At 43.6% G+C, this 20,163-nt stretch overlaps 1 protein-coding gene across 1 annotated transcript in view; it reads left to right on the forward strand.

Annotated features, from left to right (window-relative positions):
* SLC4A11 (solute carrier family 4 member 11) overlaps positions 1 to 20,163 on the forward strand; it is a 154,554-nt gene that overhangs the window by 107,508 nt on the left and 26,883 nt on the right. Inside the window, exons 13-16 of the mRNA XM_089654704.1 lie at positions 2,451 to 2,700; positions 9,684 to 9,790; positions 15,658 to 15,826; positions 17,521 to 17,694. Coding sequence (XP_089510830.1) covers positions 2,451 to 2,700; positions 9,684 to 9,790; positions 15,658 to 15,826; positions 17,521 to 17,694 — 700 coding nt within the window. The remainder of the gene's footprint in view (positions 1 to 2,450; positions 2,701 to 9,683; positions 9,791 to 15,657; positions 15,827 to 17,520; positions 17,695 to 20,163) is intronic.

Raw genomic sequence — 20,163 nt, forward strand, 5'->3', positions numbered from 1 at the left:
TGAGCTGTAAGCCATAATCATCACAATTATGACAAATCACGGCTTGAACTATTTTGCTTTGCATGTAATGAGTCTATCTCATATATTAGTTTCACCTTTTAAGTTGCATTACTAAAATAAATGAACTCTTGCACGATATTCAAATTTTTCGAGTTTCACCTGTGTGTGTGTGTGTGTGTGTGTGTGTGTGTATACATATATGTATGTGTATATGTATATATATATATATGTATATATATATATATGTGTGTGTATATATATATATATATATATATATACAAACAACATAATAAAAAACATATATACAGAACAACATAAATAATAATAATAAAATATATATATTTATTTTGTTCTGTATGTTTTTTTATTATGTTGTTTGTAAGATTTTTAATAAACAACAAATTTACACTATCGTCATTACAGCTGACTGTTGCCCAGTGACAGGTTTGCTAATATGACACTGCCCTATGCCGATAACGCCAAGCAACGCTCCTGATAATTAACTGCGCTAATTCAGACATTTCCAATCTCTCAGGTGGTGGGGTAAGAGGAGCCACCTAGCAATAGCATTTACTGCAGAGGAAGATTTTCCAGTCTGTTGGAAGATCATCCAGCAAGTGTGCCTGAACCTTCAGGACCCATTCACTACAAACAGCAAATGGAGATTTACTAAAACTCGTTCACTCAGACTCTGGTGCAGCTGTACATGGTAGCCAATCAACTTGTTCAATTAAAGAGATTCTAAAGGTTCAATTTTTTTTTCTGTAAAATAACAAACATGTCTATACTTACCTGCTCTGTAGAGTGGTTTTGCACAGAGAAGCCAGGATCCTCCTCTTCTCTGGTCCCCTGCAGGCTCTGTTGGCACCCTCTGCTCAGTGTGTCCATTCACACACGGAGCCGCGGCTTGGCCCTGCCTCCTCTTTTAATTGGCTGACTGGCTGTGATTGACAGCAGTGGGATCCACTGGCTCCTGTATGCTGTCTGTCAATGAGGAGGCAGAGACCCGGGACACTTATTTGAATGTTCCTGAGGGAAATAAGTATTTGATCCCCTATCATTCAGCAGGATTTCTGGCTACCAGGTGTCTTTCATACAGGTAACCAGCTGAGATTAGAAGCAGTCTCTTAAAGGGAGTGCTGCTAATCTCATTTTTTTTTACCTGTATAAAAGACACCTGTCCACAGGAGCAATCAATCAGATTCCAAACTCTCCACCATTGCAAAGACCAAAGATGTCCAAGGATGTTTGGGACAAGATTGTAGACCTACACAAGGCTGGACTGGGCTACCAAACTATCGCCAAGCAGCTTGGTGAGAAGGTGACAACAGTTAGTGCAATCATTCGCCAATGGAAGAAACCCAAAACAACCATCAGTCTCCCTAGGTCCGGCGCACCATGCAAGATCTCACCTCGTGGAGTGTCAATGATCATGAGAACAGTGAGGAATCATCCCAGAACTACATGTGAGGATCTTGTCAATGACCTTCAGGCAGCTGGGACCCCACAGTCACCAAGAAACCAATTGGTAACACACTACACCGACAAGGACTGAAATCCTGCAGTGCCTGCAAGGTCCCTCTGCTCAAAAAGCACATGTCCAGGCCCGTCTGAAGTTTGCCACTGAACATCTGAATGATGCAGAGGAGGACTGGTTGAAAGTGTTGTGGTCAGATGAGACCAAAATCGAGCTCTTTGGCATCAACTCAACTCGCCGTGTTTGGAGGAGGAGGAATGCTGCCTATGACCCCAAGAACACCATCCCAACTGTCAGACATGGTGGTGGAAACATTCGGTTTTGGGGGTGTTTTTCTGTTAAGGGGACAGGACAACTGCACCGCATCAAAGGGACGATGGACGGGGTAATGTACCGTCAAATCTTTGGTGAGAACCTTCTTCCCTCAGTCAGGGCATTGAAAATGGATCCTGGATGGGTGTTCCAGCATGACAATGACCCAAAACACACGGCCAAGGAAACAAAGGAGTGGCTCAAGAAGAAGCACATCAAGGTGCTGGAGTGGCCTAGCCAGTCTCCAGACCTTAATCCGGTTGAATCTCTCTGTGTTACAATACACCTACCATTCGATTTTTAGACTGATCATGTCTTTGTGAGTGGGCAAACATTCAAAATCAGCAGCGGATCAAATACTTATTTCCTTCACTGTAGCCATTGGTGCCATTTTGGGTAGGTTCTGTGGATGCAGAGCGAGCACGCTCAAAGCATAATATCACTTTATTTTCCGTGTTTTGTTTTCAGTCCCCTCTCATTTTTCTGTGGAGTCACATGAGGAATAGAACTATGATCATTTACTATTTTCCTCCCATATATACATCCTTATTACCTAGGCATAACATTGCCTTCATTTTAAAATCCTGCAACCAATAAATGTTTAATTTGTTCATTTCAGGAACGTTACGTAACGTATCTATTTCTTATTTTTGTCTTGCAGTTTTCAAAAAGTATTATCTGGAAGCCCCCGATTCCTATCTCCATGAATATAAAGCTTCCCATGACAGCGTACTGAACACGAGCCTGACGCCTGATATTTTCTATAACTCCACCTTTAATAGCTCCATCCTGCACAATCAGAGCCTGGATCACGACGACGCTCAGCATGGGAAGGAGTCTGCCGTCCTCAGTCTCATGCTGATGTTTGGGACTCTCTGGCTGGGTCACACCCTCTACCAGTTCAAGAAGAGGTGAGATGAAAACACACTTGTAAATCATTGTGCGTTTTAATGGGAGATGATCTGTCCAGCATTCACTGTGTTCAAAGAGAGACTTTGTTGAGTCACAAAAGAGAAAATGAAAAACAGAAAATGAAAAATCGTTTGAAAGGGCTCTTTGAAGGGATGCGTTCACCTTTAGCCCCAGTTCACCCTGGTGCCCTGCAAGAAATACAGAGATTCCTGTGTGTTTCCTGCACTGCATAACAATGGCACTGCATTCTGTGATCTGCTGCAGGTGTCAATGGAAAGTTAACCACACCCCAAAAGCAGGTTGCAAACGCACTGCATTTGATTGAACCGGTATAAACATCCAAGTGATCTGGTTCCAATGCGAATTAACCACTTCCTGTCCGGACACTTTCACCCCCTTCCTGTCCGGGGCAATTTTCAGCTTTCAGCGCTATCACACTTTGAATGACAATTGCGCGGTCATGCAATACTGTACCCAAATGAATTTTTTACCATTTTTTTGAGACAGATAAAGCTTTATTTTGGTGGTATTTATTCACCGCTGGGATTTAAATTTTTTTTGCTATGTAAATGAAAAAGTCCAAAAATTTTGAAAAGTTTTTTTTATAAAATTTTGCAAATAAATAATATTTCATCATAAATCTTGGCCAAAATTTATTCCGTTATTTTTTTAGTAAAAAAAAAAATCCAAATTAGTTTAGAACCAAAAATATTATAATTTTTAAACATTTTTTTTTTACTTTTTTATTTTATTTTTTTATATTTTTTATTTTATTTTTTTTTACATACTGTCACCCTAGCAGTAGTGTCACCATGGTGACACTGTACTACTTGTGGGGGGTGATGAAGATTTTTTTTTTTTTTTTTTTTTACACGGATTGCTTTTACACCCATATAGGATGTAAAAGCAATCATTTCTCTTTCTCTCTGTCTGCATTCTTGCAGTCATTGAGAAGTACTGAGTGAGCTGTGATTGGTCACAGCTTGTCACATGGTACAAGGCTGTTGTGATCACTGTTGTGATCATTCACAGATTTCACACTTAGTAAGCAATGATGTCAGAAGTGACATCTTGCATACTACTCTTCATGTGATCGCTGATTGGCCAATCAGTGATCACATGATCGGGACCTCGTACAGAGGTCCCGTCCGATGATTGGTGTTTCACTGTGTCCGGAGGACACAGCGGGCACCGGATCACGGTGCTGCGCGCTACCAGGCAGCGCGCACAGCTAGAAAAGGCAGGTGCTGTTTATGAACGGCAACCCGCCCCTGGACTGCCACCGCCCTGCCGTTTATAAACAGCAGGTGGACGGCAAGTGGTTAAAAAAAAAAAAAAAGTTGCCCCCACCTTTTTGATATGAATGCAGTGTATTTTGAGCCATCAAGATGAATGGACTCAAATCGCACCACGCAGAATCGCATGTGTTTTACGCAAGAATGAGGTGCGATTCCTTTATGATTCACATGCGGTTCACAGTGAGAGCCTAGGCTTACAAAAAATAATAAATGCGCATAATTGTTCAAGAAAAAAAGTGTCTGCAGAGCATTGCATCTGCATTCAGCAGATCACAGGTGCAATGTCAGGCTCCTGCAGACACTCCCTACAGCTCTGTGCCCATACCTCTGTACAGCTGTCCGTTTCAGAGCTGTAGGGAGTATGAATGGACTATGAGGACACTCATCAGCAGCATCACCTCGCAGTCCAATGAACCTACAAGCTGCAGTGGCAGGTGGGACTTGTCATTTATTCATTCACAGATCCCTGAGAAGCACTGATGCGGCTGTGTGGGTGGAACCCAGCCTGGCCATGTCGATTTTAAATGTGACAGCGGCTGCAGTGGAGAAAACATCCTGCCCACTGTCACAGGGGGGGATCTGGTGATGACAGGTGGGCAATTAGGAGCTTGTTACACCCTGAATATGGATGTAACATGTTCCTGAAGGTGAACCTGTCCTTAATTTTAACCGTTTCAATACCGGGCACTTTTACCCCCTTCCTGCCCAGGCCAGTTTTCAGGTTTCAGAGCTCTCACACTTTGAATGACAATTGCGCGGTCATACAACATTGTACCCAAACTAAAATTTTATCATTTTCTTCACACAACTAGAGCTTTCTTTTGGTGGTATTTAATCACCGCCGGGGTTATTATTTTTTGCTAAATTAACAAAAAAAGACCGAAAATTGTGGGGAAAAAAAAGTTTTTCTTTGTTTCTGTTATAAATGTTTGCAAATAAATAATTGTTCTTCATAAGTTTAGGCCGAGAAGTATTCTGCTACATGTCTTTGGTGAAAATAACCCAAATTAGGATGTATTATTTAGTTTGTAGGAAAGTTATAGAGTTCACAAACTATGGGATAGATCTGAATATTGATCAATCCTGAAGTACTGACAGCCAATCTAATTTCTTGAGGTCCAAGAATGTCAGAACAGTACAGATATCCCCCAAATGACCCCTTTTTGCAGAGTAGACAGTCCGACGTACTTCATAAGAGGCATGGCAAATTTTTGAAGTTTTTTTTTTTTTTTTTTTTGTCATTTTTTTTTGTCATAATTTTTCGAAACATGAAAAAATTAAAAAAATTATTTTCACTATTTTTGTTTACATATTGTCACCAGTGGAGTACAGCGTCATCATATAACTGGCATGGCGGTGATCAGGGACACTGACTGGTGACAGTATAAAAAAATATATAATTTATTTTTTATTTTTAATTTTTTATTACTTTTTTTTCTTTTTTTCATATTTCACTATGACCAAAGTAGTACAATGTTACCATAGTAACATTGTACTACTTTGGGGAAGTGATCAGTATTTTTTTTTACATAATTTGCTTAGAGCAAAGAATTACTTTGCTATAAGCAAGCATTTACCTCAATGACATCGATTCATTCAGTTTTTTTTTTTTGTTTTTTTTTGTGTGTGTGCTTAGCTGTGATTTGGCCACGGCTAATCACATGACACAGCTGGGCTGTGATTGGCCCAGCCTGTGCATGTGATTGCTGTGACCATTCACAGCTAGACACACTAGTATACAATGGATGGCATGAATGAAGCCATCCATTGTATACAACTGTCATGTGACCTGCTGTGATTGGTCACAGCAGGTCACATGGTACCAGCAACGGGGCCGGTACTCAGATCTGTCATCGGCCGTGTCCAAGGTAAACGGCCGGTGACAGATCGCACCGCTGCAAACTGCGCATGCCCGGGAGGATGCCATATGGCGTCCACCCGGAAAGGTGAGTGTTTTTGCCGGGCGGGAGGAGATTAATAACAGGTAGTGGTTAGCACAGGGATCATCCTTCAAATTCCAGACAGGACATGCATGGAGAAATGCATGGAGTTTGCATATCATTCATATATGAGCATGTAAATAAAGACCTTCGTCTGTAAGCTCCTTAAAATGGTTCTACGTTCCATAAGCATTTCCACTTATACCTTTTTTGCATTAGTTTTGCTCTTTCCACGTTGGGATGTGATGACTAGCTGTCCCGCCCCTGCAGTAAACCAATATATACTCTGTACAGGTCTTTACCTCCATATCATGATTGGTATCTAATTTATATAGTCACCATGTTGATTTTCTTTGGGTTTTGTTTAATGGTTTTTTTTTTTTTGGTTTTTTTTTACCATTTTTGCATAATCTTTATACAACGAAATTATTTGTAATGATAAATTCTGCTTTCTTTTTTTTTTTTATTCAGTAAAAGATTTTGCCTTCTTGGTAAAAAAAACAAACAAAATGGTTCTACAGTCCGTGTGTATATATATGTGTGTGTGTGTATATGTGTATATATATATATATATATATATATATATATATATAATATAATTTTTTTTTTCTTTTTTTAAGTGGTTGTAAACCTCAGACATGGGATGTGAACAAAGTATATCCCTATGTAGTGTGTACTTGTCTCAATCCAGAGCACTAAGTGCCATTTCTGTCTGCTGCCTCATTCTGCAGATAAACAGGTACAATTTATGTAGGAGGATTTGTTTCGTCTATGTGTATCACCTGAGTCCAGTCAGTTCACTGAGTATATGTAAGAGTTTACAACCACTTTAAGGTAAAATTAAAAAAAAAACACCCCACTACCTGTCCTACCCCGTTCTTTCAATAAGCACTTACCTGGCTCCATGTCACCCCTCCAGGGCGGTCTCATGCTCCAGTACTTCTTTCCTGCTTTCACAGGAGAAACTGAGGTCAGTGAAGCCATAGGCTCCTGCTGCTGTCAGTAAAACTGTGAGGAGGGAGAAGGGGTGTGGCTTTATGGCACTGTGTGTGTCTTTAGATGCACAAAGCTCAGCCCCAGAACCTGCTTTTGACGGGAGGCACCCAAAGGAGGGAACCAGCAGGGACTGCCAGAAGTGGAGGAAAGCATTCTTCCTGTGCAATATGGTTGCACAAAGCAGGCAAGTATAGAATGTTTTTAACACCTTCCCGCCTGGCCTCTAGCAGATTGACGGCCGGGCGGGACACTCGCCATTGTGACTGGCGTCATATGACGTCCTGTCAAAACGACCCGCTCACACAGCCATGGGGCCACGCGGCGGCACAATCTGTCACCTGCTGTGTCCACGGGATCACTATACCGGCCCGTTGCCAGTGTCATGTGACCTCTGTGACCAATCACAGCACATGTCAATTGTATACAATGGATGGCTTCCTGTCATGCCATCCATTGTATACAATTATGTTTTTGGCTGTCAATGGTCAAGGCAGTCACATGATACACAGGGCCAATCACAGCCCATCTGTATCATGTGATCAGCTTTGCCCAATCCCAGCTAATCACAACAAAAGACTGAATGAATCCGTTTCAGTAACAATGACTGCAAATATCAATGAAATACATTGTATTAGCAATCATAATGTGTTAGGGGAAAAAAAAAAAATCCTGATCACTTGCCCAACGTAGTTCAGTGTTACTATGGTAACATTGTATTGGTTTGGTCACAGTGTGCTGAAAAATAAAATAGTAACAAAATGTAATAAAAAAAAAAAGAAACATTTGCAAAAAAAATACAAATTCAATTACTATTATTTTCACCAAAGAAACGTAGCAGAATACATTTTGACCTAAATTAATGAAGAAATTTTATTTATTTGCAAAATTTTATAACAGAAACAACGAAAAGTGTTTTCTTCAAAAGTTTCAGGTGTTTTCTGCTTTATTTAGCAAAAAATAAAAAAACTCAGTGGTAATTAGATACCAACAAAAGAAAGCTCTATTTGCGTGAAACAAATGATAAAAAATTCATATGGGTACAGTGTTGCATGACCGCGCAATTGTCATTCAAAGTGTGATAGCGCTGAAAGCTGAAAATTGGCCTGGGCAGGAAGGGGGTAAAAGTGTCCGGACAGGAAGTGGTTAATTAAAAAATAGGATGATGCTGTTAGTATCACTTTAAGGGTATGGACTGGTGTGAATTGTAAGAGTAAGTTGTTGGTTTTATATAAAAGCCTAAAATAATTATTATTATTATACAGTATTTATATAGCGCCAAAGGGTATGCTCAGCGCTGTACAGTAGCAAGGGGGACAGAACATGAGACGAGACAGTGACAGTACAATACACGAGGGGATCGAGGGCCCTGCTCTTTCGAGCTTACAATCTAGGAGGGAGGGGAAGGTGGTACAGGAGGAGATGGCTGTGGGGGATGGAGTGGTGGGTGGAGTGGAGGTTAGTTGTTAGGTGAGGTCGGGTGTTAGGTGAGGTTGGGGTAGGCTTCCCTGAAGAGGAGGGTTTTCAGGGTGCGCCTGAAGGTGAGGAGGGTAGGTGATAGTCTGATGGATTGGGGTAGGGAGTTCCAGAGGATGGGGAAGTCCTGGAGAAGTCCTGCAATCGGGCGTGGGAGGAGGAGACCAGGGAGCTGGAGAGTAGGAGGTCCTGTGAGGAGCGGAGGGCACGGGTAGGGTAGTATTTGGGTATCAGGTCAGTTATGTAGTTTGTAGCTTGGAGCAACCCTGTGCTAAGCTTGTCTGAGTCACCTCGTATTGTCTACTGATCCTGCCAATAAATCTGTCATTTTGCCACTTCCTTTAAAAGGGTGACAACACTGTTCATTCTGCAATGAAATTGTGTAGCAGCATAGATTTAAATAAGTTAAGATCGGTGCCTCATCGTGCCTGATGGCAGCTCTGTGTTCTAGCACAACGGGTGTGAATGGGCCCTAAAACATATGAATAAAAGTAGTGAGCACCCCTTCAGTGTTACATGGTTCATCCCATCCCTTGTTTAATGTCATCTTTGCTGGACAGCTTTCTCTGCAAGTAAATGGAAGCACAGCGGCTAAATGGTTAGCACTTCCTCCTGGCAGTACTAGGGTCGTGGGTTCGAATCCCAACCACGGCAACACCTGCCTGGAGTTTTCATGTTCTCCCTGTGCCTGCGTGGGTACTCCGGTTTCCTCCCACACTCCAAAAGACATGCTGGTAGGTGAATTGGCTCCTGTCTAAATTGTCCCTAGTATGTGTATGTATGAATGTGAGTTAGGGACCTTAGATTGTACGCCCCTTGAGGGTTAGGGACTGATGTGAATGTACTATATATAGATATAGATATATATAGATATATAAAGCGCTGTGTAAATTGATGGCGCTATATAAGTACCTGAAATAAATAAATAATTTATAAAAAAGCACAGTCTATATGGGCGGGGAAGCAAGCAACCAACCATCTTCACACAACAGTTCTAGCGCTTGTTGATTGGCCCAATGCTGTCCCCTGGGGGCGGGGAGAGAGCCCTGTGTAAGCTCTGATTGAAGTGATTCACATCTGGCACAGGACTTTCCTTTCTCTGCTCCCAAAACTGAATAAAATGGGAGTGGAGCAAAGGCAAGGTGAGTATGTGCTGATGAGAAGGGGGGGCGTTAAAATCAACAGTTTATAACAGTTTTTGTTGTTTGTTTTATGACAATGATGACAATGATTATGTATCTTGTAGACAATTAACCTGGTCCTTGTAAATTGCAGTCCCTACCTTCACTCCAGAGTGCGGGAGATGCTGTCGGATTGTGCGCTGCCAATATCCGTGCTGACCTTCTCAGTGGTGGGCTCCTATTTCTTCCAGGATATAAGCAGTAAGTCCTCTGCAGTCCTTTCCCATTTGTTGACATAACAGTGTTTGGCTCTGTGTGCGGATGTCATGGGGACAACATATTAGCGTCACAATTAAAGGGGATTAAAGGGCTTTTTTATGTTGCTTTTGATGTCCTGAGGGATCGACTCCCTGACGCTGTTTAATTTGGTTGTCATCTGTGGCCGATATAAATGAAAGCGTGAATTCTAACTCCAGCTTTCCCAGAAGCTAGTCCTGCTAGAAGTATCACTCTGGATAAATAGGGGTCATACACAAGGCAGTTGTTGGTGATAGGGGGATGGGAAGAAATGAGGGTGATAACAGGATAGTGTTCTGCCAGTATGGGACTTGCAGCTGCTGTCCTTTGGGTACAGGAGTCTGATATAGAAGGACTAAAGTTGGCCATACACTGTTAGCCTAGCCATACATTATGCAGTTTTCTATCCTTCAACCATGGGTTGAAGAAAAGAAAATTGCTCAATTCCCCCATGAACCCAGTCAGTGTTGATGATGGAATTCCTCCCACAGGTCTATTGTGTTGTCGGCAGGGGGCTTTCCTCACCCCCAGAACACAGTGATCACCGCTGGTGGTTATAGGCAATGGCAGTGGAGAAAAAAAACGTAACAGGCTGGTTGTACTGAAATTGATCGAGAGGTCAACTTCAGTACAACTAGCCTGCCCATAGATAAATTGAATTTCGACCAGTTCCTGCTGAACCAGGCCGAATTTCAATAGTCTGTGGTCGGCCTTAGGCCTTGTTCATATGGGGCATATGCGTACGCCATGCAAGGGTCTTGTTTACCCACATGGGAGTACACGGGGATGCACAGAACACATGGGAGTACACAGGAATGCACAGAACACATGGGGGTACACAGGGATGCACAGAACACATGGGGGTACACAGGGATGCACAGAACACATGGGAGTACACGGGGATGCACAGAACACATGGGGGTACACAGGGATGCACAGAACACATGGGAGTACACAGGGATGCACAGAACACATGGGGGTACACGGGGATGCACAGAACACATGGGGGTACACAGGGATGCACAGAACACATGGGGGTACACAGGGATGCACAGAACACATGGGAGTACACAGGGATGCACAGAACACATGGGAGTACACAGGGATGCACAGAACACATGGGAGTACACAGGGATGCACAGAACACATGGGAGTACACAGGGATGCACAGAACACATGGGGGTACACGGGGATGCACAGAACACATGGGGGTACACGGGGATGCACAGAACACATGGGGGTACACGGGGATGCACAGAACACATGGGGGTACACGGGGATGCACAGAACACATGGGAGTACACATGGGAGTACACGGGGATGCACAGAACACATGGGAGTACACATGGGAGTACACGGGGATGCACAGAACACATGGGGGTACACGGGGATGCACAGAACACATGGGGGTACACGGGGATGCCCAGAACACATGGGGGTACACGGGGATGCCCAGACACATGGGGGTACACGGGATGCCCAGAACACATGGGGGTACACGGGGATGCCCAGAACACATGGGGGTACACGGGGATGCCCAGAACACATGGGGGTACACGGGGATGCCCAGAACACATGGGGGTACACGGGGATGCCCAGAACACATGGGGGTACACGGGGATGCCCAGAACACATGGGGGTACACGGGGATGCCCAGAACACATGGGGGTACACGGGGATGCCCAGAACACATGGGGGTACACGGGGATGCCCAGAACACATGGGGGTACACGGGGATGCCCAGAACACATGGGGGTACACGGGTGTTCTGTGCAGGAAGTCCCATTCCTTTCAACAGGTAAGCAGTGACTGCACGGCACAGCTGCTGCTCCCAATATGACATCCGTGTGAGTGGGTACACGGCTCCACATAGATGTCATATTGGGAGCAGCTATGTCATGGTTTTCCCTTCTGAAACGCCAGAGCCAATCAGATAACTCCCTGGACTAGCATTCTACAATGTTATTATTAAATTCTTTAACTTCGTTTGCAATATATTTTAGATACGGATCTAGCCAACCTTTACAGCAATTTACAACTTGTATCAGCTCCCGTGAAAGAATATTCCTCCTCGTTCTCTTAGCTCTTACTGTAAAGAAACCTTTCCACATGCAGAGAATTAACCCATTGTTTACTCCAGTTACAAAGGATGCACATATGTCTGTTGTGATGACCTTTAAAATAGATTTAAACCTATTCAGTAAAATCTTGTATAAGTGTGAACATGTTAGCCCCATTATGGTAGCCTATTGCAGGCCATAGACGGTTTGTTTATCGGCCGATTTTTCGTCCTAAAAACTAAACATCGTTCGTTCTGTAAACCGATGTTGCCACCAATGATTGCGAAAATCGGCCGTTTTTCACGAATTTTCCAGCATGACCGATAAGCGAACCACGAAAACCAGCCGATGCCATTGCCCCACTAACAGTGCGAAAATCGGCCGATTATTCTTTTGGACGAAAAATCGGTTGATAAACGAACCGTCTATGGCCTGCATAACACTTATATTCAGCAGCATGTCGCCTTAATGCCCACATGCTGCATGTGTTAATCTGGGTTATGCTCAGTCAGAATTTACACCATACGGTCACTGATAGCTCATGGTCATCTACTGACATCGGGATCCTGTAGGATGGCTCCTGATGACGTCATCACTCGTACAGCCAATGACAGTGCTGTATGATTGCGAGCCCCTTCTAGTGGCTGTCGTCATCAGGGCCCACATTAAAAAGCCGGCTCCACCATTCTAAAGGGGTTAATGTGATTTTCAGTAGTTTTACAGTTAAAAAATACCTGCCAGTGATTCTTGTCCAGGTACCTCTTGTTATGGGGTGACAACTGTCTCCCAATTGTAATTGTGTTGTCACCTGTGCCTCAGTGGAGACAAAAGGTTGCCTTGCCTTAACACATTACCTAGCTATGGTCCATTGTCACTATCAGGACGCCGGTCTACACCATAGATGTGCAGCTGGTGCTTTAGTTAGTAAAATAAATTGATGTACTTATACAGGGTAACCCTATCCCACCTAATAAACTTCATGCAAATTCTGTATCTAATTATCTATTATATATCTAGTTATAAATTATATATTAGATACACTTTCCTCTTAGCCGAGCACCCCCACATAGGGGGGGATTTACTATACTGGAACACTCAGAATCTGGTGCAGCTATGACGATAAAACCTGGAAGCGGATTCGTTTCTGTGCAGAGTTGCTCCAGATTTTGCACGCCCCAGTTTTAGTAAATACCCCCCATAGTATTATCTACCGTGTATTGTGAAGATGCAACAATTCTCACGCACTAATATGTATGAAGCACCATTAGTTTTCTTAACCACTTGCCGTCCGGCCCATGTATATAAACAGCTGGACGGTGGCAGTCCAGTGGAGGGTTGCCGTTCATTAACAGTGCCCGCCGTTTTGGACTGTGCACGCTCCCTGGGAGCGCACAGCACCGCGTTCCAGTGCTCGCTGTGTCCTCCGGTGAAACACCGATCGTCGTATGGGACCTCTGTGCGAGGTCCAGATTATGTGATGTGATTGGCCAATCAGTGATCACATGCAGAGTAGTAAGCAAGATGTCACTTCTGACATCATTGCTTACTACGTGTGAAATCTGTGAATGATCACAGAGGTCACATGGTACAAGGCTATTCACAACAGCCTTGTACCAAGTGACAAGCTGTGACCAATCACAGCTCTCACAGTATTTCTCAATGGCTGCAAGAATTCAGCCAGAGAGAAGGCGAAATGATTGCTTTTACAGCCTTTATGGGTGTAAAAGCAATCCGTGTAAAAAAAAATCTTCATCACCACCTACAAGTAGTACACTGTCACCATGGTGACACTGTACTGCTAGGGTGACAGTATGTGGGAAAAAAACAAAAAAACAAAACATAAATAATATAAAAATGTAAAAAAAAATTTTTTTACATTATAATTTTTGGTTATAAACGAATTTTTTTTTTTTTACTAAAAAGATGACTGAATATATCTTGGCCAAGATTTATGATAAAATATTATTTATTTGCAAAATTTTATAAGAAAAACACTTTTTTTCAAAAATTTTGGACATTTCATTTATATAGCAAAAAAAAAATAAAAATCCCAGCGGTGAATAAATACCACCAAAATAAAGCTTTATCTGTCTCAAAAAAATGCTAAAAAAAAATCATATGGGTACAGTGTTGCATGACTGCTCAATTGCATGACCGCTCAAATTGTGATAGCACTGAAAGCTGAAAATTGGCCTGGGCAGGAAGGAGGTAAAAGTGTCCGGACAGGAAGTGGTTAAGGCAAAGAGACTGCAGTTGCTCCAGAGCTTAGTAATGAGCAGAAGCTCTGCTGACTTCCATCATCCAATGATGTTCAAGCAAAAATATTGTTTTTTTTTGTTTTTTCTTCCTTGCATGTGATTGGGTATTCTTTGTAAAGGGAAGCTTTACCTCATTTACTAAGCTTTGGAGCAACTGCCTTTGCAGAGTGCACCGTCTATTGCCTTTAGTAAATCAACCCCACTGTCGGCAAATTTCACTCGAAATTGACAACCATTGCGGAAAACCTTGAGTGTCTTGATTTATGAACCCGCGACCATTGTGTAAATGAGGCTTTTTTTTCCACCTTGCATGCCAACCGTGGCTTTCCCACCCTTATAAAAGCCGTAATGACCTGAAATAAACCGCGGGCGCACGGCCGCGGAATGGTTCTCATTCCCGTCGTGTCAAAAGCATCTCAGGTGCAAATGATCCCTCAAAGACGCCCCATTACTTGTTGTCATTGTTCTGGGCGAATAACAGGAAGCGGCATTGTCGCAATATCTGCAGATGTTTGGAATGGAGAGCGCTGTATGGCGTCTCTTCTTTCCACATTTGGTGGAAGCCTGGCCACCTCCTGACACAATGGAGGGATAGGAACTCTGTCAAACAATTTTGGCAAATAAAAGGAACCACCTTTCCACCCCAGGAAGAGCCTTGTAGGAGAGCCAGGAATTCCCTCCGTTCTGACGTCAGCAATTCAACAGGAACGAGTTATTAATATTGCGTCCCTGTTATCGATGGCCAACAGATCACTCTTTGTTTTTTTTTGTAACGGTGAGATGTTTAAGCATGTCGGAATAGGATCTCACTACTAATACAGATTAAATAAAGACGCTCAACAAATATTTGGCTGTGGAGATGGCCCCGCACTTTTCCAACTCTCACATTCATCTCCGTTTCTCTGTGCGTCTAAAACATGATTGTTCCCGAGTTCTGCACTTCAACCCAACTCAACCCACTACGGGCATAACCACAAACTTGGCAGATTTTCCATCCTGACAGGTTTCCTTTAAAGCTTCAATTTCTGAGGTCTTCTAAAAATGCTAGTTGCCATGCTGGCTCTTGCTTTAGTATTTTGACCCGATCACTCTGAACAGATAAGATGCAGGTAAGGATGCCTGATTTTATTCTGGTTTCCCCGATCTGCATCCTTATTCTGGATCAAGTCCTCCATGTGCAGCGAAGCTTTCCATGTGCATTTAAGACATTGCCTTCAGAAGATATTTGTTTATAGCTGGGTACAAGGTGAGGGCTTCTGCAGTAACCTTTAGCAGCCAATCAGAAAATCTACCAATAATAATAATAAACAGCTGCAGTGGTTTACGGCTCATCTTCACTCTTGGTACAATGTGGATGTATCAGTCCACGTACATTAAAGACAACACCTCTGTATTTGATATGTTTGTTTAAATTGTATAAATATTTAGTATTGGACACAGCCTAATTATATGACACATCCTCTGCTTTTTTTGCACCATGATTTAATTACTTTTTTTTTTGTTTGTTTTTCAGTTGCCAAGTTTAATTACATCCCAACAGAGAGTATGTTTGTCCTGGCTCCAATTGGATCACTGTCAATGGGCTCCATCACCAGTGCTATGGGCCTGGGGTTCCTCCTGTCCATGCTCTTCTTTATAGAGCAGAACATTGTGGCTTCTCTTACCAATGCTCCAGAGAATAGGTAGGCATCTGACCTCTCAGTGAATGCAGTGGGGCTCGTTATTTATAGCTGGAACCTCCCTCCCCATCTATTATTCATCCATCCCTATCTATTCCTCCCCAACCATCCACTCCTATCCATCCATTCCTCCCCAACCATCCATTTCTTAACATTCATCCATTTCTCTCCTTCCATCCTTACCCATTCTTTCCCATCTGTCCCTATCTGTTCCTCCCCATCTGTCCCTATCTGTTCCTCCCCATCTGTCCCTATCTGTTCCTCCCCATCTGTCCCTATCTGTTCCTCCCCATCTGTCCCTATCTGTTCCTCCCCATCAGTCCCTATCTGTTCCTCCCCATCTGTCCCTATCTGTTCCTCCCCATCTGTCCCTATCTGTTCCTCCCCATCTGTCCCTATCTGTTCCTCCCCATCTGTCCCTATCTGTTCCTCCCCATCTGTCCCTATCTGTTCCTCCCCATCTGTCCCTATCTGTTCCTCCCCATCTGTCCCTATCTGTTCCTCCCCATCTGTCCCTATCTGTTCCTCCCCATCTGTCCCTATCTGTTCCTCCTAATCCGTCCCTATCTGTTCCTCCCCATCCGTCCCTATCTGTTCCTCCCCATCCGTCCCTATCTGTTCCTCCCCATCCGTCCCTATCTGTTCCTCCCCATCCGTCCCTATCTGTTCCTCCCCATCCCTCCCTGTCTATTCCTCCCCATCCCTCCCTGTCTATTCCTCCCCATCCCTCCCTGTCTATTCCTCCCCATCCCTCCCTGTCTATTCCTCCCCATCCCTCCCTGTCTATTGCTCCCCATCCCTCCCTGTCCATTCCTCCCCATCCCTCCCTGTCCCTTCCTCCCCATCCCTCCCTGTCCCTTCCTCCCCATCCCTCCCTGTCCCTTCCTCCCCATCCCTCCCTGTCCCTTCCTCCCCATCCCTTCCTCCCCATCCCTCCCTGTCCCTTCCTCCCCCCCATCCGTCCTTATCCCTTCCTCCCCCCCATCCGTCCTTATCCCTTCCCCCCCCCCATCCGTCCTTATCCCTTCCCCCCCCCCCCCCCATCCGTCCTTATCCCTTCCCCCCCCATCCTTCCTTTTCCCTTTCTCCCCAGTCTGGCCCTGTCCGTCCCTCCCTGGTCCGTCGCTCCCCGGTTCGGTCCATTCCTCCCCGGTCTGTTCATGTCTTTTCCTCCATTACCATCCTCACCTATCCATCCCTTTTTATTTGTTGCTTTGTGTCCCATTGAGGATATTTTGTTTTGTTTCCTGTCCCAGAGAGTCAACAGGAAGTTAGAGGGAATCTCATCTAAGTGAGAGCTAATCCCCCTCTCAAACCGTTGTCACCAGGACCGGTGTTCCTTTGAAAGATGTCTCCTCATCTCCTGTTCTGGTGACAACTGTAACATTTTGGATCTTTCTACATGGTTTTTTTTTTTCCCCCTATGAAACACATAGAGAACCCTAATCCTGGTAGTGGGGACACAGACTGCAAGAAGATAAAAAACTCACAGGGGTTCTGACCTTTCGTACCCAAAAATGCTTAACCTTCCTACCCAAAAAAAAATCTTGGCTAGAAATACAAGATAATTGTAGGTTTCACTGGCCAGTGCATGCGTTTTTTGTTTTTTTTTGTTTTTTTTGGTAGTTACATGAAATTTTGTGATGCCTTGTAAGTAGTTCACCTTTCATTGACAATGCTGCTTTTGCTTCCTGCAGGTTGGTGAAGGGTACGGCATATCACTGGGATCTCCTTCTTGTGGCACTGATTAACACAGGGCTGTCTGTATTCGGCATGCCCTGGATTCATGCTGCCTTCCCACACTCCCCAATGCACGTTCGAGCTCTGGCCTACGTGGAGGAGAGAGTGGAGCATGGGCACATCTATGAGACGTAAGTTAGGGGGCTCCATTCATCCAAAGAGTGAAGTACTGTTTTATTTGTACATGACACACACTCATCGCTCACACTTCTTTTCTCTAACACTTTTACCATTCATGGAGGGCTGGAACAGAGATCCCAACTCTGTTCCTTCCCACCTTGGAGGTTCTGGTGTTCCCACCAACTGAAGGTTGTTTCCATTATTCTGTTGTGCTTTCCATAATCTAAAATAAATAAAGTGCCCAACAAGAAGAGTGGGAACCCCTCATAACTTCCACCATGTGTATGCAGACAGAGATGTCCACCCTGGACCAAAAGCAGAATACAAGGAAGACCACTAAATACACAGTTAAAATACATATATATGGACTGTACAGGAATGTGTATCTGAGTTCAGCCAGTCTTGTGATTGAAGCAACCCTGGCAGACGGCATAGTCCTGTCTTAGACCTCTTTGCTGGCTACACTGCACATAAACCTTACAGCTTGGTCCAGAACCTATCCTGGCCAGTAGTGGATGGTGAAGGAGAAGCAGTAAACTGAAGAGGTTACTCCATGCACTCCTGTTTTTTTTGTTCTTTTCCTGAGTACAGTGCAGTGAAGCCCTGGTTTGGTATACCTATTAGACCACCTTCTTCCAGTCTGTATTCTGCAGTGCAGGTGAGGACAGGAGTTACATACAGCGGGTAAAATAAGTATTGAACACGTCACTATTTTTCTCAGTAAATATATTTTGAACAGTGGTATTGAAATGAAATTTTCACCACATGCCAATAACAACCCATGCAATCCATACATACAAAGAAACCAAAACAAGTTCAGAATTTAAGTTTTGTGTAATAAAATGGAATGACACAGGGAAAAAGTATTGAACACGCTAACTGAAATGTACTTGGTGCACAATCCTTTGTTGGTAATGACAGCTTCAACATGCCTCCTGTATAGAGAAACTAATGGCATGCATTGCTCAGGTGTAATTTTGGCCCATTCTTCCACACAGTCTTCAAATCTTGAAGGTTCCGTGGGCCTCTTCTATGATCTTGAGTTCTTTCCATAGATTTTCTATTGGATTCAAGTCATGCGATTGGCTGGGCCATTCTAGCAGCTTTAATTTCTTTCTTTGAAACCAGTTGAGAGTTTCCTTGGCTTTGTGTTTGGGATCATTGTGTTGATGGAATGTCCTCATTTCATCTTTATCATCCTGGCAGATGGCAGCAGATTTGGTACATTGGGAACATTTTTCCATTTATCCTTCCTTCAAGGAAATGACGTTTGCCAATACCGTATGCTGAAAAACAGCCCCACACCATGATGTTCCCACCTCCATGCTTCACAGTTGGTATGGTGTTTTTGGGGTGATGTGCAGTGCCATTTGACCTCCAAACATGGTGTGTATTATGGCATCCTAAGAGTCCAATTTTGACCAGACTATATTCTCCCAGTATTTCACAGGCTTGTCTAAATGTTGTGCAGCAAACTTTAAACAAGCTTCAACATGCTTTTTCTTCAGCAATGGAGTCTTGCGTGGTGATTGTGCATACAGGCCATGGCGGTTGAGTGCATTACTTATTGTGTTCTTTGAAACAATTATACCTGCTAATTCCAGGTCTTTCTGAAGCTCTCCACAAGTGATCCTTGGCTCTTGGACAACTCTTCTGATAATTCTTTTCACTCCTCTGTCAGAAATCTTGCGAGGAGCACCTGGGTGTGGCCAGTTTATGGTGAAATGATGTTCTTTCCACTTCCAGATTATGGCCCCAACGGTGCTCCCTGGAACATTCAGAAGTTTAAATATCCAGTAACCAATGCCATCAGTATGTTTTGCAACAATAAGGTTGCGAAGGTCTAGCGAGAGCTTTTTGCTTTTACCCATCATGAGATGTTTCTTAGACACCATTTTATAGGCCATCAATTGAGACTGAACCAGCTGATATCAATTTGCACTGACAAGAGGCAGGACTTTTGCACCTCTTTCTTCATGTGTTCAATCCTTTTTTTCCTTGTGTCATTCCAGTTTACTACACATAACTTAAATTCTGAACTTATTTGTTTTGGTTTCATTGTATGGATTGCATTGGTTGTTATGGACATGTGGTGAAAAAGTCACGTCAATAGCACCCTTAGAAATATATCTACTGAGAAAAATGGTGACATATTCAGTACTTATTTTACCTGCTATATGCATGATATTGACCAACCCTCTGTGTGCTCCACGCCTCTATATTTGCCCCTCGGAGCCCCAAGTAAAGGTGCTGTGTAAACGTTTGGTCTGTGTTGGCGGTATAAGTGGGAGCTTGCGTGTGTTTTTTCTAGCAGCTCCGAGAAGTAGAGCTCAGCCAACTGGCTTTAAATCCCTCATTCCAGACAACACAATGGGGACATCCCGTTCATGCTTGTCTGCTGCATGTTTCACCCACACACGACCTGAAAATCACCTGAAGAGTGACACAATGCACCAGCCATAATATCGCCATTCTTTGGT

The sequence above is a fragment of the Staurois parvus genome, unplaced genomic scaffold (assembly GCF_062004578.1).
Source record: "Staurois parvus isolate SC_StPar_1 unplaced genomic scaffold, SC_StPar_1.0 ptg000791l, whole genome shotgun sequence".
NCBI lineage: Eukaryota > Metazoa > Chordata > Amphibia > Anura > Ranidae > Staurois > Staurois parvus.